Source organism: Convolutriloba macropyga, chromosome 12 (genome assembly GCF_964194025.1).
Source record: "Convolutriloba macropyga chromosome 12, txConMacr16.3, whole genome shotgun sequence".
Lineage (NCBI taxonomy): Eukaryota > Metazoa > Xenacoelomorpha > Acoela > Convolutidae > Convolutriloba > Convolutriloba macropyga.
In genome coordinates this window covers 24,579,166-24,604,633 of record NC_134479.1, presented here as the reverse complement: position 1 = coordinate 24,604,633, position 25,468 = coordinate 24,579,166, and the positions used below count along the sequence as shown (strand labels likewise).

Here is a 25,468-nt window from a genome sequence, read left to right as displayed (position 1 = left end):
TCATTAAGCATGGCGTTTCCAGCAAATCCAAAACACAAGTCTGTTTGCTTTACTAAATTTCTTGTATTTTCAGGACATTCAGTCGCCTTAACAAACTTCTGATACAAATTAAAGTAAAGTTTACTTCAGTACCTCCACAACTGCCAATTGCAAGAGTGAAACGAAAAAGGAGAAGCAAAATACATTGAGTTTTCAGTAAAAAAAATGGTTTGTTCGACTTCTTAATTTGTTTTTACAGAACATTAGCTTTCTCACGTTCTCGCGTGTCTCGCTTGAGTTAAAGAACAATCATACTCAATCTGTCTGACGTTAAACATTGACTATGAAAATCGTTACGCTATGTAACAAATAAATAATACTGGATCTCACTTTGCATGTAAAAAAGGATTATATGAGTATTTTGTCTATAAACAATATTGAATTGTTACTTTCATAAATACTAGCAAAAACAAGGACAACGGTAAAAAATACATGGCGGTTTCCATTGTTTTTTGCGGGGAAAAGGGAAGATGTTCAGTGTTTATTTTCTAAAATCAATTTTTTTTGGACCCAGCGATCAGAAATCGATAGATATTGAAATCCTATCGATTATTGAAAGTAAAAAGTTAAATGTTTATAGTATGAAAAGATATACACACCTCATCTACGTGGTGATTTACATCTTGGTTATGAATGGAATGATTGAATTGAACAAGAAGATAACAAGTGCTACTTATACCAACTATTGTCCTATTGTGTGCTCTATTGACCGTTGATCTTTTAAAGAAGTAATTTATCAGAGTAAGTAGCTATTTCAGATTGGACGTCATGAGAAGTCAAGGAAGTTGTAAATTAAGGTGATCATAATGAATGTAAAAATGTGGTAGTTTGGGTTAATGAATATGGGCTGAATTTTGTGCTAATTGCCACAGTTGTCAACCATTATTTCTAATTTAATTATTCGATTACAAGATTTGTCTCTGTGTTCCCAATAGCCGACAGGTTACGGGCCCAGAACTTTTCTCATTAAGTAATCAAACCTCCTCGTAAATAATTAAAACTTTGTTGCTGCGCCTCTTTGCTACATAAGAGGCGTTGTGAAATAACTGGGGGGGGACAGTGAGGACAAGGAGAGACAAGACTTGTAGTCAGGAAGTGGCCAAGTGAGACGAGAAGAAGAAAGAGTATGAAGCTTGTGCAGCTGGTTGAGGGACTTCATCTGTGGAGTCAAGAGCTTGTGAACCTGGTTGGGGGACTTCAAACGTGGATTGCTAAGTTTGTGTAGCTAAACTGGGGATTCTGCTTCTGAAATCAAGAGTGAGTGCAATTGTTTTGTCGGATCAGTGTGGAGCGCGGAGTTCAATTTTATAACAGAGCTATCGGGGAACCAGGATTGCTTAGAATAGCTGAGAACAGCTCAGCTTAAACAACTGTTTCATTTTTAACTGTGTAAGCTGTGCTTCTGTAAGATACAAGGTACATTATCCTCGGAAGGTTTTGATATCCTTATCGTGCTTAATCGCAGCAGAAAAAACCTGGCTCAATGTCAAAATCCTGCTTTCGATTTTGTTATGGATACTACAGATGTGGAACAGAACACCAACTTCTAGATTAATTTAGTCGACACTCTTTTTGCTTAATGTTTTTTTGTTTCTCTAACAAGTGCTACCATATTACAACAAGTGCTAGCCTGATGCTTTAAAAAATTTTTTGATACGCAAACATAACGACTCACCGCTTTGTCGTCCTATAACAAAGCCACCAACAGGCAACAGATTCAAAAAAGCTGATGAAAGGAAAAGAGCTTTGATCTAAGTCCGAAGAAAATTTTCTCCCAGCCTGACAATTATACGAAAGAATATTTACCTAGATCAATATTAACTGAGAAAAACAAAGTACAGAGTTGTTGGGGCCATAATTCTTTGGTTCAGTAGGGAACAATTAGTGTTCAGATGTAGTTTGAGGCAAACAGAAATAAAAATAGAATATAAGGCAGGCCTAACAATGAGCTCAAAAACAGGAAGATTGTCATTAAGCTGGCGTGAGGATGATTTCGTGTCTCTTGCTGAACAGTTTGTGAGGCTGTTATGCACTCTTTGAAATTTGGCAAAATTCTTAAAGGAGAAGCCACCTATCTAGATTATATGCGAGCCGCTAGAAAAAATTATCCGGAGGAGCAACGCAGGCAAGCTATAGAAAAAAGGCGGGAATAATTGGAAGAGAAGAAGAAGACTTTGTGGTACGAGTTAGTTCAAAACAAACATCAACTAGCTTTAGACAAAACATCAACTCTTTTTCTTAGACCACATAAGGATGAAGGCTCTAGAGCTTGGGATGTACTGTGTAAACGCTTCAGAGACCTATGCTACATAAATTGAGAGCACAATTATCGAGCCTTAAAAAGACTCAAGTGAGAGTATAGTATATTGTCTCATGAGAGCAGATGGTCTGCAATGCAACCTAACACTAGTGAATGGAGGAATCAGTGGCAATATGTTTTTCTCAATAATTCTGAAAGGGCTCCCGAAGGAACATGAAAAGTTTGCAACACTAGTGAATTACAGCAAGGACGAGAAAACTCTAGAGGAAATTTAACGAGAACTGATACATTTCGATAATTAAAATTCAAAAACGAAAACAGAGAGCGTATTCCTTAACAAGGAACGTAATTGTTTCATCTGCCAGGAAACGAGACGTATCACAAAAGAATGTAGGTTTAAGAAACCAATTTTTAAACACACCAAAGCTTCCCAATGAAATGTTTAAAATTTGGTGAGCAGAGACATATAGCAAAGTTTTTTTAGAAAGCAACAAAAACCTGAGATAAAGTTTGTAAGTCAAAGCAGTAGAACAGCTCAGAGAGGTTCGCAAAAATTATTGGAGGGGCAGAATATAGACAAACAAGTTCCTTTTTTCAAAAGTATTGGCCATATGCAATTTATATTGCAAGTGAGATTAAATAATTTTGTTTACACTCAGGTATTCAGAAGACACCTTGAGTTCTTTTGCTTCTTTTAAACCTCGGAAAACAACCATGCAAATGAGCTAATTTTTTACTCAGGTGCCACCAGTTATATGATTAAAGACGAAAGTTTTTTCATAGATATGGAGACGGAGTATTCTGCTACCATAATTAAGGCAAATAGCAATAAAAATTTAATTAGTGGGAAAAGAACAGTTGAAATCAGAATTTTGGTTTCCAGTGGTTCAGAGCGAAAAAAGTTAATTAATGCTTTGCTTGTTCCCAACAATGCAAAGAATCTGGCTTCAGTGTCAAACTTAGAGCAGCAGACATTGAGGTCTTCCTTTGCAGGACTTTAGAAATACGTACCAAGAGCGGAACAATTTTCACTTTTGAGGGAAAGATTGCTTGTTTATTCGGAACAACATTGACTACGAAGAAACCCAAGAGCAGTGAAACTTAGCAATTGGAGATCACCTTAGTTTGTTGCACTAGCGCTTGGGTCATAATAATGTTGAGGACATTTACAAATTAAAAGATCACGCATTAGGACTAAGACTAACCGAACAAGATTTGACAAACTGTGAAACATGTCAGCTAAATAAATCAAAGAAAAATCTAGTACCAAAAAAAACTGGAAACGAGAGCAAGCGAAGTCCTAGAAAATGTCCATAATGACATTTAAGGGCCAATCCAACCGGAATCGGTCGTTGGCAACTATTAAGCAATAGGGTTCGTGGATAGTTTTAGCAGAAATCTAAAACTATATTTTTTGAGGTCAAGGGATGAGGCCATTGAAAAAATGTAACAATTCTTTTCGGGTATAGGACAGCAGGAACCTTAGTTTTCGACGGGAAAGGTGAATATGTCTCACATGACATAAAACAATTTTGTAGACAAAAAAGTGTTAGACTGGACAACGTATACATCACAAGAAAATGAAGATGTTGAGAGGAATTGGGGGACAATCACCCCAATGGCTAGATGTCTGTTAGAGCAGTCAGTTTTAGAAAAAAAAGAGTTTTGGCCATATGCAATTAAAATGGCATGAGAGATTAAATTTGGTTTCCATTCAGGTATTCAAAAAACACTTTTGAGTCAATGTACAAGAAGAAACCTAATTTAGACTTTATCAAAGTGTTTGGTTCTTCAGCTTTTGTTCATGTTGAAAAATGTTTTTGAGGTAAGAATGATAGAACTTCTCAAAAGGGACTTTTGGGGGTCATAGTAAGAGTTATCTGGTAAATATTCCAAATGACAAAGAGATCTTCAAGATTAGAAAATCCCGGAATATAATTTTCAACGAAAACGAAATGTTCATTGAAGTAAAAGAAATGAATGAGGAGATAGTGAACTAGCTTCAGTCAGATGGTGATAGAGATTTAAAGTCGGTAGCATTTTTCGTGAAATTGTTGTGATTAAGGAAGTACTACCTAAGTCCATTGATGAAGCAATTAGGGATAAAAACTGGTGCGAAGCAATAAAATTAGAATACAACTCATTAGTGGAAAATAAAGTTTGGGAACTGGTAGAGAACAAAGGAAACAAACACATTGGTAGCCGCTGGCACTTTGCTCTTAAGTTTGGTCTTAGCGGGGAGATAACAAGGTACAAGGCATGATTCGTCGCAAAAGGATTCAGCCAAGTTCCAGGCTGGGATTACAACTGAACATACTCACCAACAGCACGCCTCTCAAAAATTCGGGTAATGATACGCTGTGCAGCATATAGAGACACCGAGTTGAAACCAATGGATATCAAAACAGCGTACCTAAACGCTGACATCGATGAAAAAATCTTCATGCAACACTCCGAAGGGCTCGAAAAATTTGACAAGCAAGGAAATCCATTAGTTTGTAAACTGAAGAAAAGTTTATATGGACTGAAACAGTCCGGAAGAAACTTGCCCAGAAATCTTAACAATCAAAAGTTTTTGCTCACAGAAGTTAAACATGATCGAATCGAAGACACTGGGAACACCATTAGAGGTAAGCATGAAGATGCAAAATTAGATTCACCAGAAAGAGGCAGAATTGAGCGTAGACAACTGCAATCATGTGATTATTCGGTATTGTGGGGCGCTTGAAATATCTGGAATTAACAAGTAGGCCAGATATTGCGCACGCAGCTAATTATTTGAGTTCTGTTGTCAACAATCCTGGAAAGTGACATCGGTATGCAGGAAAAAGTTGTTTACGTTACCTAAAAGGGACAAAATCAGAGAGAATGATTTATAGAAAATGCAAAAAAACTAGAGTTAACAGGATTTTCAGACTCAGATTGGGCAGGCAACTTGGACAAATAAGTAAAAACTTGGTAAGTATTAAACTTAAAAATAGTTCAGGTGCAATCATTTGGGCTACTAAGTTACAAAAGTGCGTATCCACTTCAACAGCTGAAGCTGAGCTTAACGTTGTAGTTGAGACAAGCAAAGAAGCGGTACATTTAGCAAACGTATTGCATGAATTAGATTAAGAAATCTAGCATCCAGAAAGCGTCAATGTAGACAATCAGGCTTGTTTTGCTCTTAGTGAAAATTTGATTAACCACGGAAAAACCAAGCGCTTGGCATTAAAAGTGCACTTCGTTCGGAGTCTAATCGAAAGTCGACTGTTGGCGCTAAACTACTTGCCTACCGATTGCATTCCGGCAGACACACATACAAAAGCATTGGGGAGGACCAAAGTACCACTTTTTTGTGATGTCCTTCTCGGAACAAACACTCAACATGATAGGAGGAGTTTTGAAAATATAATGTTAATTGTTCATAGTATGAAAAGATATAGGTACCTCATCTACGTGCTGATTTACATCTTGGTTATGAATGAAATGAGTGATTGAACAAGAGGATAACACGACCTATTTATACCAATTCTGTCCTATTGTGTGCTCTATTGACCGTTGATCTTTTAAAGAAGTAATTTATCAGAGTAATTAGCTATTTCAGATCGGATGTCATGAGAAGTCAAGGAAGTTGTAAATTAAGGTGATCATCATGAATGTGAAAATGCGGTAGTTTGGGTTAATTAATATGGGCTGAATTTTGTGCTAATTGCCACAGTTGTCAACCATTATTTCTAATTTAACTATTCGATTACAAGATTTGTCTCTGTGTTCCTATTAGCCGACATCTATAAATTTGATACAATTTTGCAACAATGTCGTTGAATACAAAGAAATTTAATTTTTTAAAGCGTAAAGGTTTGAAAACTCTCCCTGGACGCCTGACAAGCCAAAAATCGAGGCTATTATACAGTGTGTTATATGATTCAGTAATCAAACCGGGACCTAGACAATTTGTATGATTTGGGGCAGATACAAAACTTCAAACCACCACAAATGTTGCGCTCATATGACTTGAAATAAGTTAATGATTAAACCTTTTCAGTCTAACTATTGCTGAAGTGTCTTTTTCTCATTGAGAGTGTGTGTTTTGCTAGTTAAAACCAAATTGCAACAACCACAAGCATGTTTATCATGGTCATGTCACTTTTTCTTAAAAGAGACCCGCTCTAGCTTGCAGAGATCGCATATGATTTCCCAGCTGTCATGCAAAAAGAAATATTGTCTCCTAATTATCTCATTTCGATCAAATATTGCTCATTTTTTTCAGACAATGACAATAAATGATTTCCAAGTCTTCTTACTTGTGTCATAATCGTTTTAAATTTCAAAAATTCTAGTCATTGTGCAAGAATCCTATATCAGGTCCCCATAGTCTTAGAGGATCATCGACAGTTCACTTGCAATCAAACACGGCTGATACAGAAAAAATGGCATATCATCTGGGCCTCAGTCAGGAGGACGGAAAAAAATGACGCAAGATTTTTTGGCATAATCAGTTTTTTCCACGTAAGAAGTGCAATCGTTCCTATCATCGTTTCAAGTCGAGAGAATTTTTTGGAATTTTTGGTTGGGGACGTGAGAAAACTTCGGTAACTATATTTTCTTAGAATTGAAACGAGCAACGAGAAAACTTTGGTATTTCATAGCACATTTTGAGTTTTGTGTTCATAATGGAGTCAGGTGTCATCTTAGCATTCAATTTGCAGGAGTTTCAAACGTACCTAATCATGACAGTTTCCTTGCAAAAGTGCAAACAGTTTGATTTTTTTCTGTTCATTGATAAAACTAAGTGAACAAATCTGAGTCTTTCGTTTGCCTTTTAACTGAAATGTCAGACGAATTCTTCAAAATTGAAGGGGATTGAGTTCTTTAAAAATCATTTAACAAATCTTGCCATGATCTTGAGAAATCAGGCATAGAAATAGATATGATTTCTAACAATGTAACGTTTCTTACAATTTCAACCAAAAACACCCAAAATTTGTTACATTTGAAACCTAACATATCAAATCTAGGAAACTAAACGTAACAAGGAGGCTCGGTAATGTGCGTTCGCACATTAAGTTCCGACCCCGCTCATCTACATTTTTCACTTAATTGTCTACCAAATGAGGAAGAGATAAAAAAATTAACATATCAACATATCGTTCAACAAACTACTAAATAAACAAAACAATCTACTCTAGAGGGCCTATGAGACCTGTTGCAACCATAATATGACTCCAAGAAAGGACGGCAATAAAAATCAAATTTTTACAAATATTAATTACGACCAAAACTCCTTGTCCATTTTTTGAAAACCACTATTAACCAAATCAAAATGGCATCAGATAAAAATTATACTAAGAAGATTAACCGGTAGTTTTTGGAACAAAATATAGGAGTTTTCGTCAATGCAACTTGGCAACAGTGGCAAAAGATTATTAAAACATTGCTATTTTTTTAAAAAAGAATTAAATTCGAACTGATTAGAAACGTTACGCATCAAATGAAACCATTGAGAGAGTCTTTTATACCTCAATAGAGAGCGACTGAGGCCTTTCATTATCCAGGATATGTCATACTTTTACCAAAAGAACGACAAATACAGGCGAAAACTAAAAATTTCCACGAAAAATTATGCACGATAACGATGTCCCCCCGATCAATTAATGTTAAGCTGATCACAAAAAGCATTGAAAATCTTCGTTTGCACTTTTTGCAGGTGACAAAAATTGTATGTCAAATGACGCCCATATTTGTGATATTTTGAAAAGAAAACAAAAACCTACAAAAAGGGGGTAAATTTGGAAAAATCAAGAAAATTGGTTTTATGAAAACTGGTTTTTCCAAGAAGAAAGACCATTTGAGGAAAATAAAACCGTTATGGAAAGCAAATTACATTTCAGAAGATAAATGATGTGAATTGTATATAGAGATGCTCAGCTACAACTTAACAGAAATAAAATTGGAAGATCTCAAATAATCTATCTCTTTTTTTAAAAAAAACACATATTTTCAAAATTTATAGCCAACAAAAGCTTTCGACTAAAAGAGTAGAGAGTTTGTCTTGCAACTACTTGGAAAACTAATTGCGACTGTTTTTAACATCACTAAATCAATTGCGTCTCCTTTGATCATCATAACATTTTTTTGTAAAAAGACTATCACAAAATGACAACAAGAATAACCACAGAAACTGAAAAGTATCTAAACTTCACAAAATTCTTCTGAAACAATTTGTCTAAGCCCTGAAGACATCATTTAAAAAGTTTAAACAACCGAAAAATTATTTTTTTTTGATTCAACAAAACATTCAAAAGAGCTCTAAATAATGAGGCTAATTTACGAAAACGATACAACATTTTAAAATACGAAAAAAACGCAAACCAGATCAAAAAGAGATGAGTTGAAGAATACTATTACTCTTTTTTTTTTAGAAATTTATGCCGAAATTCAAAACAGCCATTAGTTATTTACCAATATCAGTTATTTAAGTTCACTTGTTTATCTAGATTTGGCCACTGAGACCTTTAATTACACAAAATTTGGCATATGACAACAAAAACTAACAACAAAGAAAGGGCACAAATAAAAAACAATTTCTGGAAGAGAACGGTGTCGCAGCCCTTCAGACCATATGTTATGAAAACAAAAACAATGTTCAGTTTCCAATGTTGTCAAGCTTCTTTCAGTTAGATTGTTAAATGATGTGACATTTTACAAAAGAAACAAAAACAACACAAAATTTGGGCATTTATGCACAAAAATCAGAAAATTTTGTATGAAAACTCGTAGTAACAAAAGCAAGAAGACCATCTGTTAAAACAATCGGACACGAAATTAGTTTTTTTTCTATATGGAGGAAAGAGTGACCTGTACTTACTGAGAATTAGCAAAATGTTGACTAAAGTAATATAAAAAATGACAAAATCAAAAAATTACAGAAATTTCCTTAAAACAAATACATTCAATAATATAAGAGACATTAGGTAACAACCGAATGAATAGAAAAAATTCTTTGCACCTTTTGAGGAGGCGATTTAGATCTTCGAGTGATTAAACTTGAAAATCAGACAGCCAATTGAATAACAATTGAAGGCAAACGACAAGAATTCAGTTGAATTTTACTAAACTCTTCCTCAATGCCATAAAAACCTTTGGTTCTCTGAAAACAAGTTGTATCTACATTTGGCCTCAAATTTGCGTAAATTGGAGTTGTCTTTGATGGATGCTTGAATAAAAAATATTGTCAGTATTTAACATTAAAAAAACAAAAGCAAAATATTTTGAAAAAAGGCAGCATCAAAGTAAAAACCAAAAAGACTCTGATTGTAAGAGTCCATGATAGTATCAATCCTTTCCCTCATTTTGTCAACAATAACGTTCAGTTTCCAATGTTGTCGAGCTTCTTTCAGTTAGATTGTTAAGTAGTGTGACATTTTACAAAAGAAACAAAAACAACACAAAAATTGGTCAATTATGCAGAAAAATCAGAAAAATTTGTATGAAAACTCGTAGTAACAAAAGCAAGAAGACCTTCTGTTAAAACAATCGGACACGAAATTATTTTTTTTCTATATGGAGGAAAGATTGATTTGTACTTACTGAGAATTAGCAAAAAGTTGACTAAAGTAATATAAAAAATGACAAAATCAAAAAATTACAGAAATTTCCTTGAAACAAATAAATTCAATAATATAAGAGACATTAGGTAACAACCGAATGAATAGAAAAAGTTCTGTGCACCTCTTGAGGAGGCGATTTAGATAATCGAGTGATTAAACTCGAAAATCAGACAGCCAAATGAATAACAATTGAAGGCCAACGACAAGAATTCAGTTGAATTTTAATAAACTCTTCCTCAAAGCCATAAAAACCTTTGGTTCTCTGAAAACAAGCTGTATCTACATTTGGCCTCAAATTAACGTAAAATGGAGTTGTCATTGACGGAGCCGTGAATAAAAAATATTGTCAGTATTTAACATTAAAAAAACAAAAGCAAAATATTTTGCAAAAAGGCAGCATCAAAATGAAAACCAAAAAGTCTCTGATTCTAAGAGTCCATGATAATATCAAACCTCTCCCTGATTTTTGCACACCCAGCAAGCCGGACAAGTGTCCAAGATATTTGCGAATTAGACCAATTGTTGAATGGAACTCTTCAAATATTGAAAAAAGGATGCATTTTGTATAATTATCGAGTTAAATCTGTAAAAAACGGGAAAGTTTTAATTCGAGAAGACTTTCATACGGAGCCTTATTGCAACTAGCACTCTTTTTGAAATTAGGGAGTCTGTGAAGGTTTCTAGGTCACTAAGTCTGGCAAACTTTAACAAAGTGGACCAAAAAAGCATATTTTGTACCATTTTTTGATGAAAAAAGTTTGAATTTTGAAAATTTTATCAAAGTTTTAGCCAAAAAAGCTTCAATCAAACAATTCAGCAACGCTCTTCTATCTCTAATTGTAACAAAAACAATTTGCCGTTAAAAATTTTATTTTATTTTGAATTATATTAGCGAAATTGTGCCAAATTTTAGCAAAAATTACTGAAAATGTGAACAAAAACAGTCGAATGTCCACAAAAATTTAAACTTCGATAACTCCCTGTAAGACACGAAAATCAATAAAATCTTTTCAATTCCGTATTCTACGCTGGACGGGCTTTTTAATGATACCACTCACAATTCTCTACGATGAATATATCGGTCGGCCAAAATTGACTGAACAAAAAAAAAACAGTTGAGCATATAGTTCCTCCCTCCCCACTAAAGTGGGGGTCGGAACAATAAAAATGACTTACGTTTTAATAGAGAACGACGTAAGAAACAATTCTTATATTTCAATCTGACGATTTCCTATTTGTGAACCCGAACATACCGAATGTACGAAAGTGTAGAAACCGACTATTTATTAATTTTTAAGCCAAACATACCGCCTATTTTTTACGCATAGAAACCAAACAAAAGGATGATAGAAAAAACGTAAGGGCAGCCGTCGGTTTTTCTTCCTAAAACAAACTATACCGAAAAATCTATTATGCCCGGGCCGAGGAATTCGTCAAAATTTATGTAAGAAATGGGCTGAAATTATCGAGTTAAATCTGTAAAAAACGGCAAAGTTTTAATTCCAGAAGACTTTCATACGGCGCTAATTGCAACTAGCGCTTTTTTTGAAATTAAGGAGTCTGTGTTAAGGTTTCGAGGTCACTATGTCTGGCAAACTTTAACAAAGTGGACCAAAAAAGCATATTTTGTACCATTTTTGATGAAAAAAGTTTGAATTTTGAAAAATTTATCAAAGTTTTAGCCAAAAAAGCTTCAATCAGCAACGCTCTTCTATCTCTAATGGTAACAACAACATTTTGCCGTTAAAAATTTTATTTTATTTTGAATTATGTTAGCGAAATTGTGCCAAATTTTAGCAAAAATTACTGAAAATGTGAACAAAAACAGTCGAATGTTCACAAAAATTTAAATTTCGATAACTCCCTGTAAGACACGAAAATCAATAAAATCTTTTCAATTCCGTATTTTAAGCTGGACGGGCTTTTTAATGATACCACTCACAATTCTCTACGATGAATATATCGGTCGGCCAAAATTGACTGAACAAAAAAAAACAGTTGAGCATATAGTTCCTCCCTCCCCACTAAAGTGGGGGTCGGAAAAATAAAAATGACTTACGTTTTAATAGAGAACGACGTAAGAAACAATTCTTATGTTTCAATCTGACGATTTCCTATTTGTGAACCCGAATATACCGAATGTACGAAAGTGTAGAAACCGACTATTTATTAATTTTTAAGCCAAACATACCGCCTATTTTTTACGCATAGATACCAAACAAAAGGATGATAGAAAAAACGTAAGGGCAGCCGTCGATTGTTCTTCCTAAAACAAACTATACCGACAAATCTCTTGCGCCCGGGCCGAGGAATTCGTCAAAATTTATGTAAGAAATGGGCTGAAATTATCGAGTTAAATCTGTAAAAAACGGCAAAGTTTTAATTCCAGAAGACTATCATACGGCGCCTAATTGCAACTAGCGCTCTTCTAGAAATTAGGGAGTCTGTGTTAAGGTTTCTAGGTCACTAAATCTGGCAAACTTTAACAAAGTGGACCAAAAAAGCATATTTTGTACCATTTTTGATGAAAAAATTTTGAATTTTGAAAATTTTATCAAAAATTTTAGCCAAAAAAGCTTCAATCAAACAGTTCAGCAACGCTTTTCTATTTCTAACGGTAACAACAACAGTTGCCATCAAAAATTTTAACTTATTTTGAATTATATTAGCGAAATTGTGCCAAATTTTAGCAAAAAATACTGAAAATGTGAACAAAAACAGTCGAATGTTCACAAAAATTTAAACCTCGATAACTCCCTGTAAAACACGAAAATCAAAAAAATCTTTGCAATTCCGTATTCTACGCTAGACGGGCTTTTTAATGATACCACTCACAATTCTCTACGATGAATATATCGGTCGGCCAAAATTGACTGAACAAAAAAAAACAGTTGAGCATATAGTTCCTCCCTCCCCACTAAAGTGGGGGTAGGAACAATAAAAATGACTTACGTTTTAATAGAGAACGACGTAAGAAACAATTCTCATGTTTCAATCTGACGATTTCCTATTTGTGAACCCGAACATACCGAATGTACGAAAGTGTAGAAACCGACTATTTATTAATTTTTAAGCCAAACATACCGCCTATTTTTTACGCATAGATACCAAACAAAAGGATGATAGAAAAAACGTAAGGGCAGCCGTCGATTTTTCTTCCTAAAACAAACTATACCGACAAATCTCTTGCGCCCGGGCCGAGGAATTCGTCAAAATTTATGTAAGAAATGGGCTGAAATTATCGAGTTAAATCTGTAAAAAACGGCAAAGTTTTAATTCCAGAAGACTATCATACGGCGCCTAATTGCAACTAGCGCTCTTCTAGAAATTAGGGAGTCTGTGTTAAGGTTTCTAGGTCACTAAATCTGGCAAACTTTAACAAAGTGGACCAAAAAAGCATACCTTCTACCATTTTTGATGAAAAAATTTTGAATTTTGAAAATTTTATCAAAAATTTTAGCCAAAAAAGCTTCAATCAAACAGTTCAGCAACGCTTTTCTATTTCTAACGGTAACAACAACATTTGCCGTCAAAAATTTTAACTTATTTTGAATTATATTAGCGAAATTGTGCCAAATTTTAGCAAAAATTACTGAAAATGTGAACAAAAACAGTCAAATGTTCACAAAAATTTAAACCTGGATAACTCCCTGTGAAACACAAAAATCAAAAAAACATTCAATTCCGTATTCTACGCTGGACGGGCTTTTTAATGATACCACTCACAATTCTCTACGATGAATATATCGGTCGGCCAAAACTGACTGAACAAAAAAAACCCAGTTGAGAATATAGTTCCTCCCTCCCCACTAAAGTGGGGGTTGGAACAAAAAAATGACTTACGTTTTAGTAGAGAACGTAGGGAACAATTCTTACCTTTCAATCTGACGATTTCCTATCTGTGAACCCGAACATGCCGAATGTACGAAAGTGTAGAAACCGACTATTTTTTAATTTTTAAGCCAAACATACCGCCTATTTTTTACGCATAGATACCAAACAAAAGGATGATAGAAAAAACGTAAGGGCAGCCGTCAATATTTCTTCCTAAAACAAACTATACCGACAAAGCTCTTGCGCCCGGGCCGAGGAATTCGTCAAAATTTATGTAAGAAATGGGCTGAAATTATCGTGTTAAATCTGTAAAAAACGGCAAAGTTTTAATTCCAGAAGACTATCATACGGCGCCTAATTGCAACTAGCAATCTTTTTGAAATTAGGGAGTCTGTGTTAAGGTTTCCAGGTCACTAAGTCTGGCAAACTTTAACAAAAAAAAGCATATTTTGTACCATTTTTGATGAAAAAAATTTGAATTTTGAAAATTTTATCAAAAATTTTAGCCAAAAAAGCATCAATCAAACAATTCAGCAACGCTCTTCTATCTCTAACGGTAACAACAACATTTTGCCGTTGAAAATTTTAACTTATTTTGAATTATATTAGCGAAATTGTGCCAAACTTTAGCAAAAATTACTGAAAATGTGAACAAAAACAGTCAAATGTTCACAAAAATTTAAACCTCGATAACTCCCTATAAAACACAAAAATCAAAAAAATCTTTTCAATTCCGTATTCTACGCTGGACGGGCTTTTTAATGATACCACTCACAATTCTCTACGATGAATATATCGGTCGGCCAAAATTGTCTGAACAAAAAAAACCCAGTTGAGAATATAGTTCCTCCCTCCCCAATAAAGTGGGGGTTGGAACAAAAAAATGACTTACGTTTTAGTAGAAAACGTAGGGAACAATTCTTACCTTTCAATCTGACGATTTCCTATTTGTGAACCCGAACATGCCGAATGTACGAAAGTGCAGAAACCGACTATTTTTTAATTTTTAAGCCAAACATACCGACTATTTTTTACGCATAGATACCAAACAAAAGGATGATAGAAAAAACGTAAGGGCAGCCGTCGGTTTTTTTTCCGAAAACAAACTATACCGACAAATCTCTTACGCCCGGGCCGAGGAATTCGTCGAAATTTATGTAAGAAATGGGCTGAAATTATCGTGTTAAATCTGTAAAAAACGGCAAAGTTTTAATTCCAGAAGACTATCATACGGCGCCTAATTGCAACTAGCAATTTTTTTGAAATTAGGGAGTCTGTGTTAAGGTTTCTAGGTCACTAAGTCTGGCAAACTTTAACAAAGTGGACCAAAAAAGCATATTTTGTACCATTTTTGATGAAAAAAATTTGAATTTTGAAAATTTTATCAAAAATTTTAGCCAAAAAAGCTTCAATCAATTAATTCAGCAACGCCCTTCTATCTCTAACGGTAACAACAACATTTTGCCGTTGAAAATTTTAACTTATTTTGAATTATATTAGCGAAACTGTGCCAAACTTTAGCAAAAATTACTGAAAATTTGAACAAAAACAGTCAAATGTTCACAAAAATTTAAACCTCGATAACTCCCTGTAAAACACAAAAATCAAAAAAATCTTTTCAATTCCGTATTCTACGCTGGACGGGCCTTTTAATGATACCACTCACAATTCTCTACGATGAATATATCGGTCGGCCAAAATTGACTGAACAATAAAAACCCCGTTGAGCATATAGTTCCTCCCTCCCCACTAAAGTGGGGGTCCCGACAATGAAAATGACTTACTTTTTAATAGAGAACGTAAGGAACAATTCTTACGTTTCAATCTGACGATTTCCTATTTGTGAACCCGAACATACCGATTGTACGAAAGTGTAGAAACCGACTATTTATTAATTTTTAAGCCAAACATACCGCCTATTTTTTACGCATAGAAAGCAAACAAAAGGATGATAGAAAAAATAAAAGGGCAGCCGTCAATATTTTTTCCTAAAACAAACTATACTGACAAATTTCTTACGCCCGGGCCGAGGAGTTCGTCAAAATTTATGTAAGAAATGGGCTGAAATTATCGAGTTAAATCTGTAAAAAACGGCAAAGTTTTAATTCCAGAAGACTATCATACAGCGCCTAATTGCAACTAGCGCTCTTTTTGAAATTAGGGAGTCTGTGTTAAGGTTTCTAGGTCACTAAGTCTGGCAAACTTTAACAAAGTGGACCAAAAAAAGCACATTTTGTACCATTTTTGATGAAAAAAATTTGAATTTTGAAAATTTTATCAAAAATTTTAGCCAAAAAAGCTTCAATCAAACAATTCAGCAACGCTCTTCTATCTCTAACGGTAACAACAACATTTTGCCGTTGAAAATTTTAACTTATTTTGAATTATATTAGCGAAATTGTGCCAAATTTTAGCAAAAATTACTGAAAATGTGAACAAAAACAGTCAAATGTTCACAAAAATTTAAACCTCGATAACTCCCTGTGAAACACAAAAATCAAAAAAAAATTCAATTCCGTATTCTACGCTGGACGGGCTTTTTAATGATACCACTCACAATTCTCTACGATGAATATATCGGTCGGCCAAAACTGACTGAACAAAAAAAACCCAGTTGAGCATATAGTTCCTCCCTCCCCACTAAAGTGGGGGTCGCGACAATAAAAATGACTTACGTTTTAATAGAGAACGTAAGGAACAATTCTTTTGTTTCAATCTGACGATTTCCTATTTGTGAACCCGAACATACCGAATGTACGAAAGTGTAGAAACCGATTATTTATTAATTTTTAAGCCAAACATACCGCCTATTTTTTACGCATAGAAACCAAACAAAAGGATGATAGAAAAAATAAAAGGGCAGCCGTCAATATTTTTTCCTAAAACAAACTATTCTGACAAATTTCTTACGCCCGGGCCGAGGAGTTCGTCAAAATTTATGTAAGAAATGGGCTGAAATTATCGAGTTAAATCTGTAAAAAACGGCAAAGTTTTAATTCCAGAAGACTATCATACAGCGCCTAATTGCAACTAGCGCTCTTTTTGAAATTAGGGAGTCTGTGTTAAGGTTTCTAGGTCACTAAGTCTGGCAAACTTTAACAAAGTGGACCAAAAAAAGCACATTTTGTACCATTTTTGATGAAAAAAATTTGAATTTTGAAAATTTTATCAAAAATTTTAGCCAAAAAAGCTTCAATCAAACAATTCAGCAACGCTATTCTATCTCTAACGGTAACAACAACATTTTGCCGTTGAAAATTTCAACTTATTTTGAATTATATTAGCGAAATTGTGCCAAATTTTAGCAAAAATTACTGAAAATGTGAACAAAAACAGTCAAATGTTCACAAAAATTTAAACCTCGATAACTCCCTGTAAAACACAAAAATCAAAAAAAAATCAGTTCCGTATTCTACGCTGGACGGGCTTTTTAATGATACCACTCACAATTCTCTACGATGAATATATCGGTCGGCAAAAACTGACTGAACAAAAAAAACCCAGTTGAGCATATAGTTCCTCCCTCCCCACTAAAGTGGGGGTCGCGACAATAAAAATGACTTACGTTTTAATAGAGAACGTAAGGAACAATTCTTTTGTTTCAATCTGACGATTTCCTATTTGTGAACCCGAACATACCGAATGTACGAAAGTGTAGAAACCGATTATTTATTAATTTTTAAGCCAAACATACCGCCTATTTTTTACGCATAGAAACCAAACAAGAGGATGATAGAAAAAACGTAAGGGCACTCGTCGATTTTTCTTCCTAAAACAAACTATACCGACAAATCTCTTACGCCCGGGCCGAGGAATTCGTCAAAATTTATGTAAGAAATGGGCTGACAACCGCTGAAAAAAATATATTTTTCAACGGATAATTCTTACATATTAATTCTCTTAATCTGCTCAAATTTCAGCACTTTTCTTATATAAGTTCAGCACTTTTCAAAAAGTCTGGTCTGTTTTTCAAAAAATGAATTTTCTTCTTTAAAAAATCACGCATATTTTTGCTTGATTAGCGGCTCTTCAGAAGCGCAAAAGGTGAATGAGCCCACATGCTGACTACGTTATAAACAATAGTGAGCAAAAAAATTGCGCGTGTATTTATGTAAGAAAGGCGCTGAATCCGCTGAATTTAAAATTTTCCATGATTTTATGCAAGAAATGTGCTGAAATGTCTTTAAATTTTTTTTTCAGCGGATTCATCAAGTTTTTCTTCAATTTTCAGCGCAATCAGCACAAACCTTACCTAATTTCAGCACACTCAGCGGATTTCGGACACAAAAATCCGCTTAAAGCTGCTGACCCCTCAACCCGGGCGTTTAGGAACTACCATATCCTGAATATAGTAGGATAATGTTTTGGTAATTAAGAGGTGGCAACACCCACAAAATTCTTAAGTTGTTCAAGTTTTACGGCTTTCCTCCCGAACCCTTGGCCTGAAAATATAAGAGTCTTACTCCAGACAGAAGCGCCTGGCTTGTTCCAGGTTTTCCGATTTGTCAAAGTACCAGTTATAGCACTCGCCATCAAGGAGTCGGTAGAAATCACCATTGGTGCAGTTTTCCCTCTCTCCAAGTAAGTTTTCTCTCTCCAGCCAATCTTCATGATATTCGTGTTCGTTTTCTCCGAGGCAGTTCACTGCAGATCACGGTTGAAAAGCAGACAAGTTAATTATTGTCAAAACCCTATTCAATGTAGTTTTATGGGTTATTAATTTGAATTTGTCGTTTGATAAAAACTTGGGAAGTCTTTTCTTCGTGATCTTTTCACTTTTCCGCTGTACTCCCCCCGCCCCACCCTAAGTTATCGTCAAGCGGTATATTTGCATGGAGGTATGCAATAGTTGTCTAGGATTATGCACCAACTTTCACTCGAGGTTTTCAAAGGTCTTAGTAGATTTGAAAAGGTATGCAATCCCTAGTCATTGTCCACTGCAAATCATACAAGATCTTATAAAATTTTTATATGGCCCTACAAATTAATGCATTAATCTTAAAAGACTGTATTTGAAACTTACAAGATTTCCTCAGAACTTGTAAGATCATTTAAGATTGCAAAAAATCCGTAAGAGGTTATAAGATTCTTAGAAGATATCTTTTAATCTTGTAAGATTTCCTGAGAACAGTAACAATTAGTAAGATCTTATAAGTATCTTACACGACACACATTATTCTCTTATATTTGTTCATACCTTGTAAGATCTTTCAAGAATCATATAAGACACACATTTTTCTGTATAGTTTAAAGCAGATCTCGCAAGATCTTAACAGAATCTTATACGAAACACCTTAATATTATAATATTAAAACATATCCTGTAAGATCTTATAAAAATCTTGCAGGACACACAATATCCTGTTGAGGTTAAAGCAAATTTTTAAAGATTTTATCAGAACCATATAAGAAACATGCAATTCTTGTAAGAAATAACAGATCTTGTAGGCATCATCTATGTTTTTCGATGCTTTTCTAAGAACTTACAAGATGTGTACCACTAAGAGCTTGTTGTTCCTCCAGTCTCCAAAGCCTCTACTAAGATTTAGGAGACTGTAGGAATCTGATAAGAAGCATTAATCTCTAAAAAAGACCAATAATGGTTTGAAAGATTTTCTTTGGCATTTATTTTGTGTACTCCAGCTCGCTCAATGAACCCTCACGATGCAAAAATTCAGAACCAAAACATGTGTTAAACGATGATTTTGTCCCAAAATTCACATTTTAAAGCACATAAATTGATTGGTAGCAATCCTTGTGTAATAATCCTCTACATGGAATGCTTTGTCATCTTGGGAGATTCAATTTTATTGCAAAAACTTTAAAAACACAAAAAACTGCCTCTGCTGCATGATGCTGGACGCAATTCAAGTCGACTCGGTAGTTATGGACACCAAAGACCTCTACTGAAAATTGAAAGCAATATTCGCGACTCCCATTAACGGCCAGGGTGTTATGTGTGTATTGACTAAAAAACAACAACAAAAGTTTCCTGAAAAAACAAGCAAAAATTTGAATTGACCACAACCTTTGGGATAATTATGTTATAATGGCTTCTCATGGACTCAAGAGAAGCCATTATAACATAATTTGCTCAAAGCAAAGCGCTCAGTTAAGTTGAAAACAAGCTGTTTTTGAACCTTTTTAATACAAAGTGACTGCTGTTTTCATAGACAAGACCATTTCGTTAGTGTTTTTCGACGATGACCAATAATCACGATGTGAGTGTCATGTCAGATATATTTTTTTCTTCGCTGGAGCTACCCATGTAAGATAATATGTAACGTAAATAATTTTACATCTTTTGCAATTTTTGTAATTTTTTAGATAGATTTGCAGCGTAAGATTTGCAATTTTTTTCAACAGAAAATTCCCGGATCTTTCAGTCTCTTAAGATCTTACAAGATTTGCAATATTTTATAAAATTGTAAAAAAATATACTCCGTCTTATAGGCAATTAAAAGATATGGAGATTTAATGAGAAAAATCTTGAAAAATCTTATAAGATTGACCATGATCAATGACTATGTATTAGAGTTATATTTTTCGCTTCAGTTATATCTGAGAAAACAAAATATTGTTTTTTTCTGAGATGATTTGTATACAAGAGATATCTTTGCTTACATCTTCCTACATTTCATCGGAATTATTTTAAAGTTTTTTAGTACCCAGAGACAAGATGCGAAGATTAACTATAAGATCTTACAAGACTGTTGTAATTTCCTATCCGGGAAAAGCTTTTTCAGTACAAATTTTTCTGTCATAAAGTTACAAGTTCTCGTAAGTTTAGCATGAACCTTTGCCTTTCTTACAGGTAAACAATAATTTGACTTTCAACATCTTAAATATTAACCATCTTACTTCCAATTTCTTATAAAATGACAATATGACGACGGACAAGAAATATAAACAAGATATGCTACCAACTCAATTGAATTGTTTTTTACCTTGCCGAAATAATCAAGTTACTGATAATGACCAAACTGCAATTTCCGACAAGATAGACGTTCTGCTTAACCTGAAGAGTAATGTAGGAAAATTAACGCAATAAATTGATTTGCAATGTGAATCCACCCTTTGAAACTGGTAATTAAATCAGCTAAATGCGTTAACAAAACTTCAACAATAAACTAAGAACAGATAGCTGCTGAACAAATTACAATGAAAGTTAAAGAGAAAGTTTAAAGGCATTTTTATTTGCTTTACATACTAAACTGGTTTGATGCTGATAACAAACAGTGAACACAGTTAACTTATCTGAAGAATTATTTTTGAAACCAGATTTTTTTCGAAAAATCTGTATAATCTTTTGCGTCAGGGACACGGTTATTTGTCAATTATTAAAGACGGTGCTCTAGAAAGAATCGATGAGCGCAAAGCTCGACAGCAAGTCAATTGCAAGAATCTCACAAGTACAGCACCCAACGTGCACAGTCTAAATTCTAATAAGTTAACTTGCAAGTTCTTTGAAATTTTTTCTTCAACTTGTAAAGTGTTACAAATTAACAATAATTTTGTTGGAGGAAACTTGGAAGAACTTATAAGATAGAGTTTAAGACTCAACCAGGGACTCCCCTTGTTTTCTTTAGACTTTTCTTTAGTTACTTAACTTTTTGCCAAATTTTTTTTGTTCTTGATTTTCTTTTGATGCTCTGCTTCACTTCATTTAAACTAAACAGGTTATTTATATCCATAAGTTAGGCATATGAAAATCTATGCATAATAGCTTTTGTTTTGTTGGCTTTTGACCTGATATGCTTTTGACTATTTTTCAAATTGCAATCAGAGAGACTCTCAGAACAATCTGAATGGTAAAACTACTATAAAAGATCAAAAAAACTGTCTCGGGATTGTAAAACTAACCCGGGCTCACCAACCAGAGTATTTCAGTACTGAACTTGAGTATCTCAATTTTTTCCTGTAAAACCAGTACTGAAATAGCTTTTTTACATAAAAAATAGTTGGTCATTATGCCCAGAAAAAATAAGAACAGCTATTCAGAGTGCTTAGAATAATTTCAATGAAAAATTAGTAGTGTAAAAAATTTGAAAGTGTTGAAACATGCTGAACATGTCAGAAAAGCATGCAAAATGCATGCAAAATGCATGCATTTTTCTGTAAGGACACGTTACCAGTTAAAACATCTACATAAATACTACATACTGTGTGCATACTGCTACTTTCACTGATACTGGATATTTCGAAGTGCGTTCGCGGTGCGTTCAGGGTGCTTTCAATTAGCAGTAAAATGTTGTCAGCCTAAAATACATTGCTTTTAAACTTTCGGAGTGCGGGCGTGTGTGTGTGTGCCTCTTTTGTGTGTGTGTGTGTGTGTGTGTGTGTGTGTGTGTGTGTGTGTGACTCTTTGTGTGTGTGTATGTGTGCTGGTGTGTGTGTTTGGGTGTGAGGGTGTATGTGTGTGGGTATGTGTGTGTGAGTTTGCCTGTGGTGTGATGCAGAATGGTGTGAATATGCTTGTGGTGTGATGCAGAATGGAGTGAATTTGCCTGTGGTGTGATGCAGAATGGTGTAAATTTTCCTGTGCTGTGACCGACAATCAGCGCTGAAACAGCTTAAAAACAGTGTAGTTTAGGCTGACAATCAGAGCTGAAACAGGTTTAGATCAGAATGGTTTTTGGCTGACAAGAGGTATACAATAATGTTAATTAAGCTGATAATTGTATGAAAATAGTAATGGACAGATCAAAATCAGATAAAGAACTGAGTGCCAATTTTACTCTGAAAAATAGACTGATCAGTCTATATTTTGACATGAACATAATATGTACAAGTGTAAAAATGGCTATATACAGACTATGGATTTACACTGGCTGAGTACTGCAATGCTCTGGATGGTCAGCCTGGGAAGCAAAGTAACAAGTGAAACAAAAATTTTACAGTTTGAAATAATGGAGCAGAATCCTTCGCATGCTTAGATAACTTAAAATAACCAAAAATTGCTTAACCAAAAATTGATCCAATAAATTAAAAATCTCTTTGGTTTTCAAATTATGTCAGAATAATTGAGAGCAGAAATTTTTAAGGTTACATGAGTTTTCCGCAGTTCAAAAATCAATACTCTTTTGCAAACAGTTTTTGAATGCACTCCTTCAAATTAAAGTGAATTTAATTATAAAGCATTCAAGAGGTAATTTCTATAATAGTTCTTTCTACGAATATTATTTATAAAGTTTAGAACACTTCTTCGCATTTCTCGGTTAATTTGTTCATATGGATTGTCTGCTTAATAACCAATCGCCCCACTGACGAGTGAAACTACAAATGCCAATTTAATTGTCATTGCCTATAAACAGACCAAGTTTCATTTCTTCTTGCAAATGATTCGTCACATTAGTTAGCCTTTTGAGCAAACCTACCACCCGGCGTTTGGTGGCAGAGTAAATCAGCGCTGAATCAGTATAGAGAAATTCTGTTTTTTTATGATGGCCAGTACTCTGTTCATGCCCAATTTACACGGGACAGTCTTGATATTTGTGTAAAATTTACTGCATGAAAAATAATATGCTCAGGTTAACTCCCGCCAACAAGGTTTGCTTATATGCAGTTCGAACTTCCGCGTGGGTACTTGTAACATTTAATTTGCGTAGCAAGTCGTAACCACTAAGCTAAATGGGCTTCATGTTAATTGCCTACAAACTAGTTTATATATAAAAAGTGTGTACGCTACTATAGTAATAACCAGCTATAAGCTACAAAAGTATGACATTACTCTGCCCAGACGTAATTTTGTGGTATGAGTAACTTTCAAAGTGTACAGTATAAGTTTATGACCTCAATATAATCATAATGAAGAAGAACTTCTCATAAAGAAATCAAAAATATTCTGGAGATGCAATGTTTCAGAACTGAATTAAAATTTTACACTTGAAATGTGCTGGTTCAGCGCTGAAATTCTCTGAGACTCAAGTCCGGGCATCTCTATGCAATTTAAAACACTACTTTTAAAAACTCTTTAATTCAGCTGATTTTATCATTCAAGATGTCTGTTTTATTATAGCAGATGATATTGCCGGAAGGATTGTTTTTATAAAACGGTTCACAAAAAGCACGGGCATTTTTTTATTATGAACTATCAATGTTTTTGATATTTTGAAATCTCTCATATGAGAGAAACTGAACAGTATTTTCAATAGTTAACTGTTACGTCGAATCAATTTCAAGAGAGTCGGTATAACAAGATGCAAAACAGTTGATATTCAATTTTTAGGAATATACGAAAATTAATCTGCGAAAAGAGGTATTCTGGTCAATAAGGTTGGCCACACTTTTTTTCACCCGTTGGTTGACCTAATTTAAATGCAGTGAGTTTTATTATTTTTTGGTAACATTTAGCTCCACCCACTAATTCATCTATAAACCGAAAAATAAAACTCAATTGACCTAAGCACCGTTAATGGAATTTAGTTCTTTCTATAATAATATCGGAATGTTCAACGCATTGGTATGCTTAATTCCTTCCTCGTCCAGAAAATCATAGATAACCATAAAGATACAATTTGTTCGAAACAAAATTCAAATTGCAAAAAATTTCTCTTTTAGCTCAGCGATAAAACAAAAAAAAAACAGTTTTTGTTTATTTTCGAAGATATAAAAAGTGACGTCTTAAAATTAATGTGGAATCAGATCATTACATCACAGGTCCCACTTCTTTGTTCCGTAAAATTGTCAATGTGGATATTGTGAGTTAGTAACAAATTGTGAGTTAGTAACAATTGTGAGTTAGTGTCAATGTGAGCATGTAGTCAATTTCTGTTTCAAATACTGGTGTGATATCTCGCTTTTGCATTTTTTTCTTGAGTTTAGTTTCTCTCTGGAGCTCTATCTGAACTTCAACAAATAAAACAGTTGCTAAGAGTTTTTTTCAACAGTGGTGAGCAATGAAAATAAGGTTCCTGAAATTAAAACTAAGTTAATCTGAAAAAAATTTATACAACAGAGAGAGAGAGAGAGGAGAAATAGTGAGAGAGATGTATGTGTGCGAGAGAGAGAGAGAGAGAGAGAGAGAGAGAGAGAGAGATAAGCAAAAGACAGGACACAGGGAGAGAGAGAAAACTGCATTAAGATGTTTTTCACAAGTTATCTTTAGAAGTCGTACAGAAATTTCTTCTATTTCGAGGCCTGCTGTTTTTCTACAGTCCACAGTGGAAGAAATCGCAATCCAGATAAACATAAGTGGCAACATAGAAAACCTCGTGTTACTCAGATTTAAACGTTATTCTTAACATTCAATCATCTAAACTGCACTCAATGGATCCTAAAATCCCGGTTTTAAGCAATTTGAGATACTATCCAATGGAAACTTTTTGAGAGATATTTTGAATTCACTTTAGTTTGTCTTTTTTAAATTTGCTTCAATAGACACAGAAAAGTTGTCAGGACATTGTTCCTCGAAAAAGGCCCCTTAAAATCATATGGGACAAGAGTGTTGCTATTTCTGAAAGCTTAATAACAAAATGTTTTCAAAAACATTATCCTTTATTCAACATTTTAATGCGTTTTTCAGTTGGATTCACACAAGACCCAAACAACGATACACAAGCCCCCAAATGCGTTTTCAGTTGGATTAACACAAGCCCCCAAACAACGATACACAAGCCCCCAAACAATCATCTAAACTGCACTCAATGGATCCTAAAATCCCGGTTTTAAGCAATTTGAGATACTATCCAATGGAAACTTTTTGAGAGATATTTTGAATTCATTTTAAATTGTCTTTTTTA

General features: G+C 34.3%; 1 protein-coding gene across 1 annotated transcript in view; it reads right to left on the bottom strand.

Annotated features, from left to right (window-relative positions):
* Nucleotides 1-23,936, bottom strand: part of LOC142350430 (uncharacterized) — a 31,645-nt gene extending 7,709 nt beyond the window's left edge. Inside the window, exons 1-3 of the mRNA XM_075402277.1 lie at nucleotides 23,924-23,936; nucleotides 22,980-23,055; nucleotides 18,192-18,372 (exon numbers count right to left, since the gene is read on the bottom strand). Of these exons, the coding sequence (XP_075258392.1) occupies nucleotides 18,192-18,372; nucleotides 22,980-23,028 (230 nt within the window). The 5' untranslated portion in view covers nucleotides 23,029-23,055; nucleotides 23,924-23,936. The remainder of the gene's footprint in view (nucleotides 1-18,191; nucleotides 18,373-22,979; nucleotides 23,056-23,923) is intronic.
* Nucleotides 23,937-25,468: the final 1,532 nt, after the last annotated feature.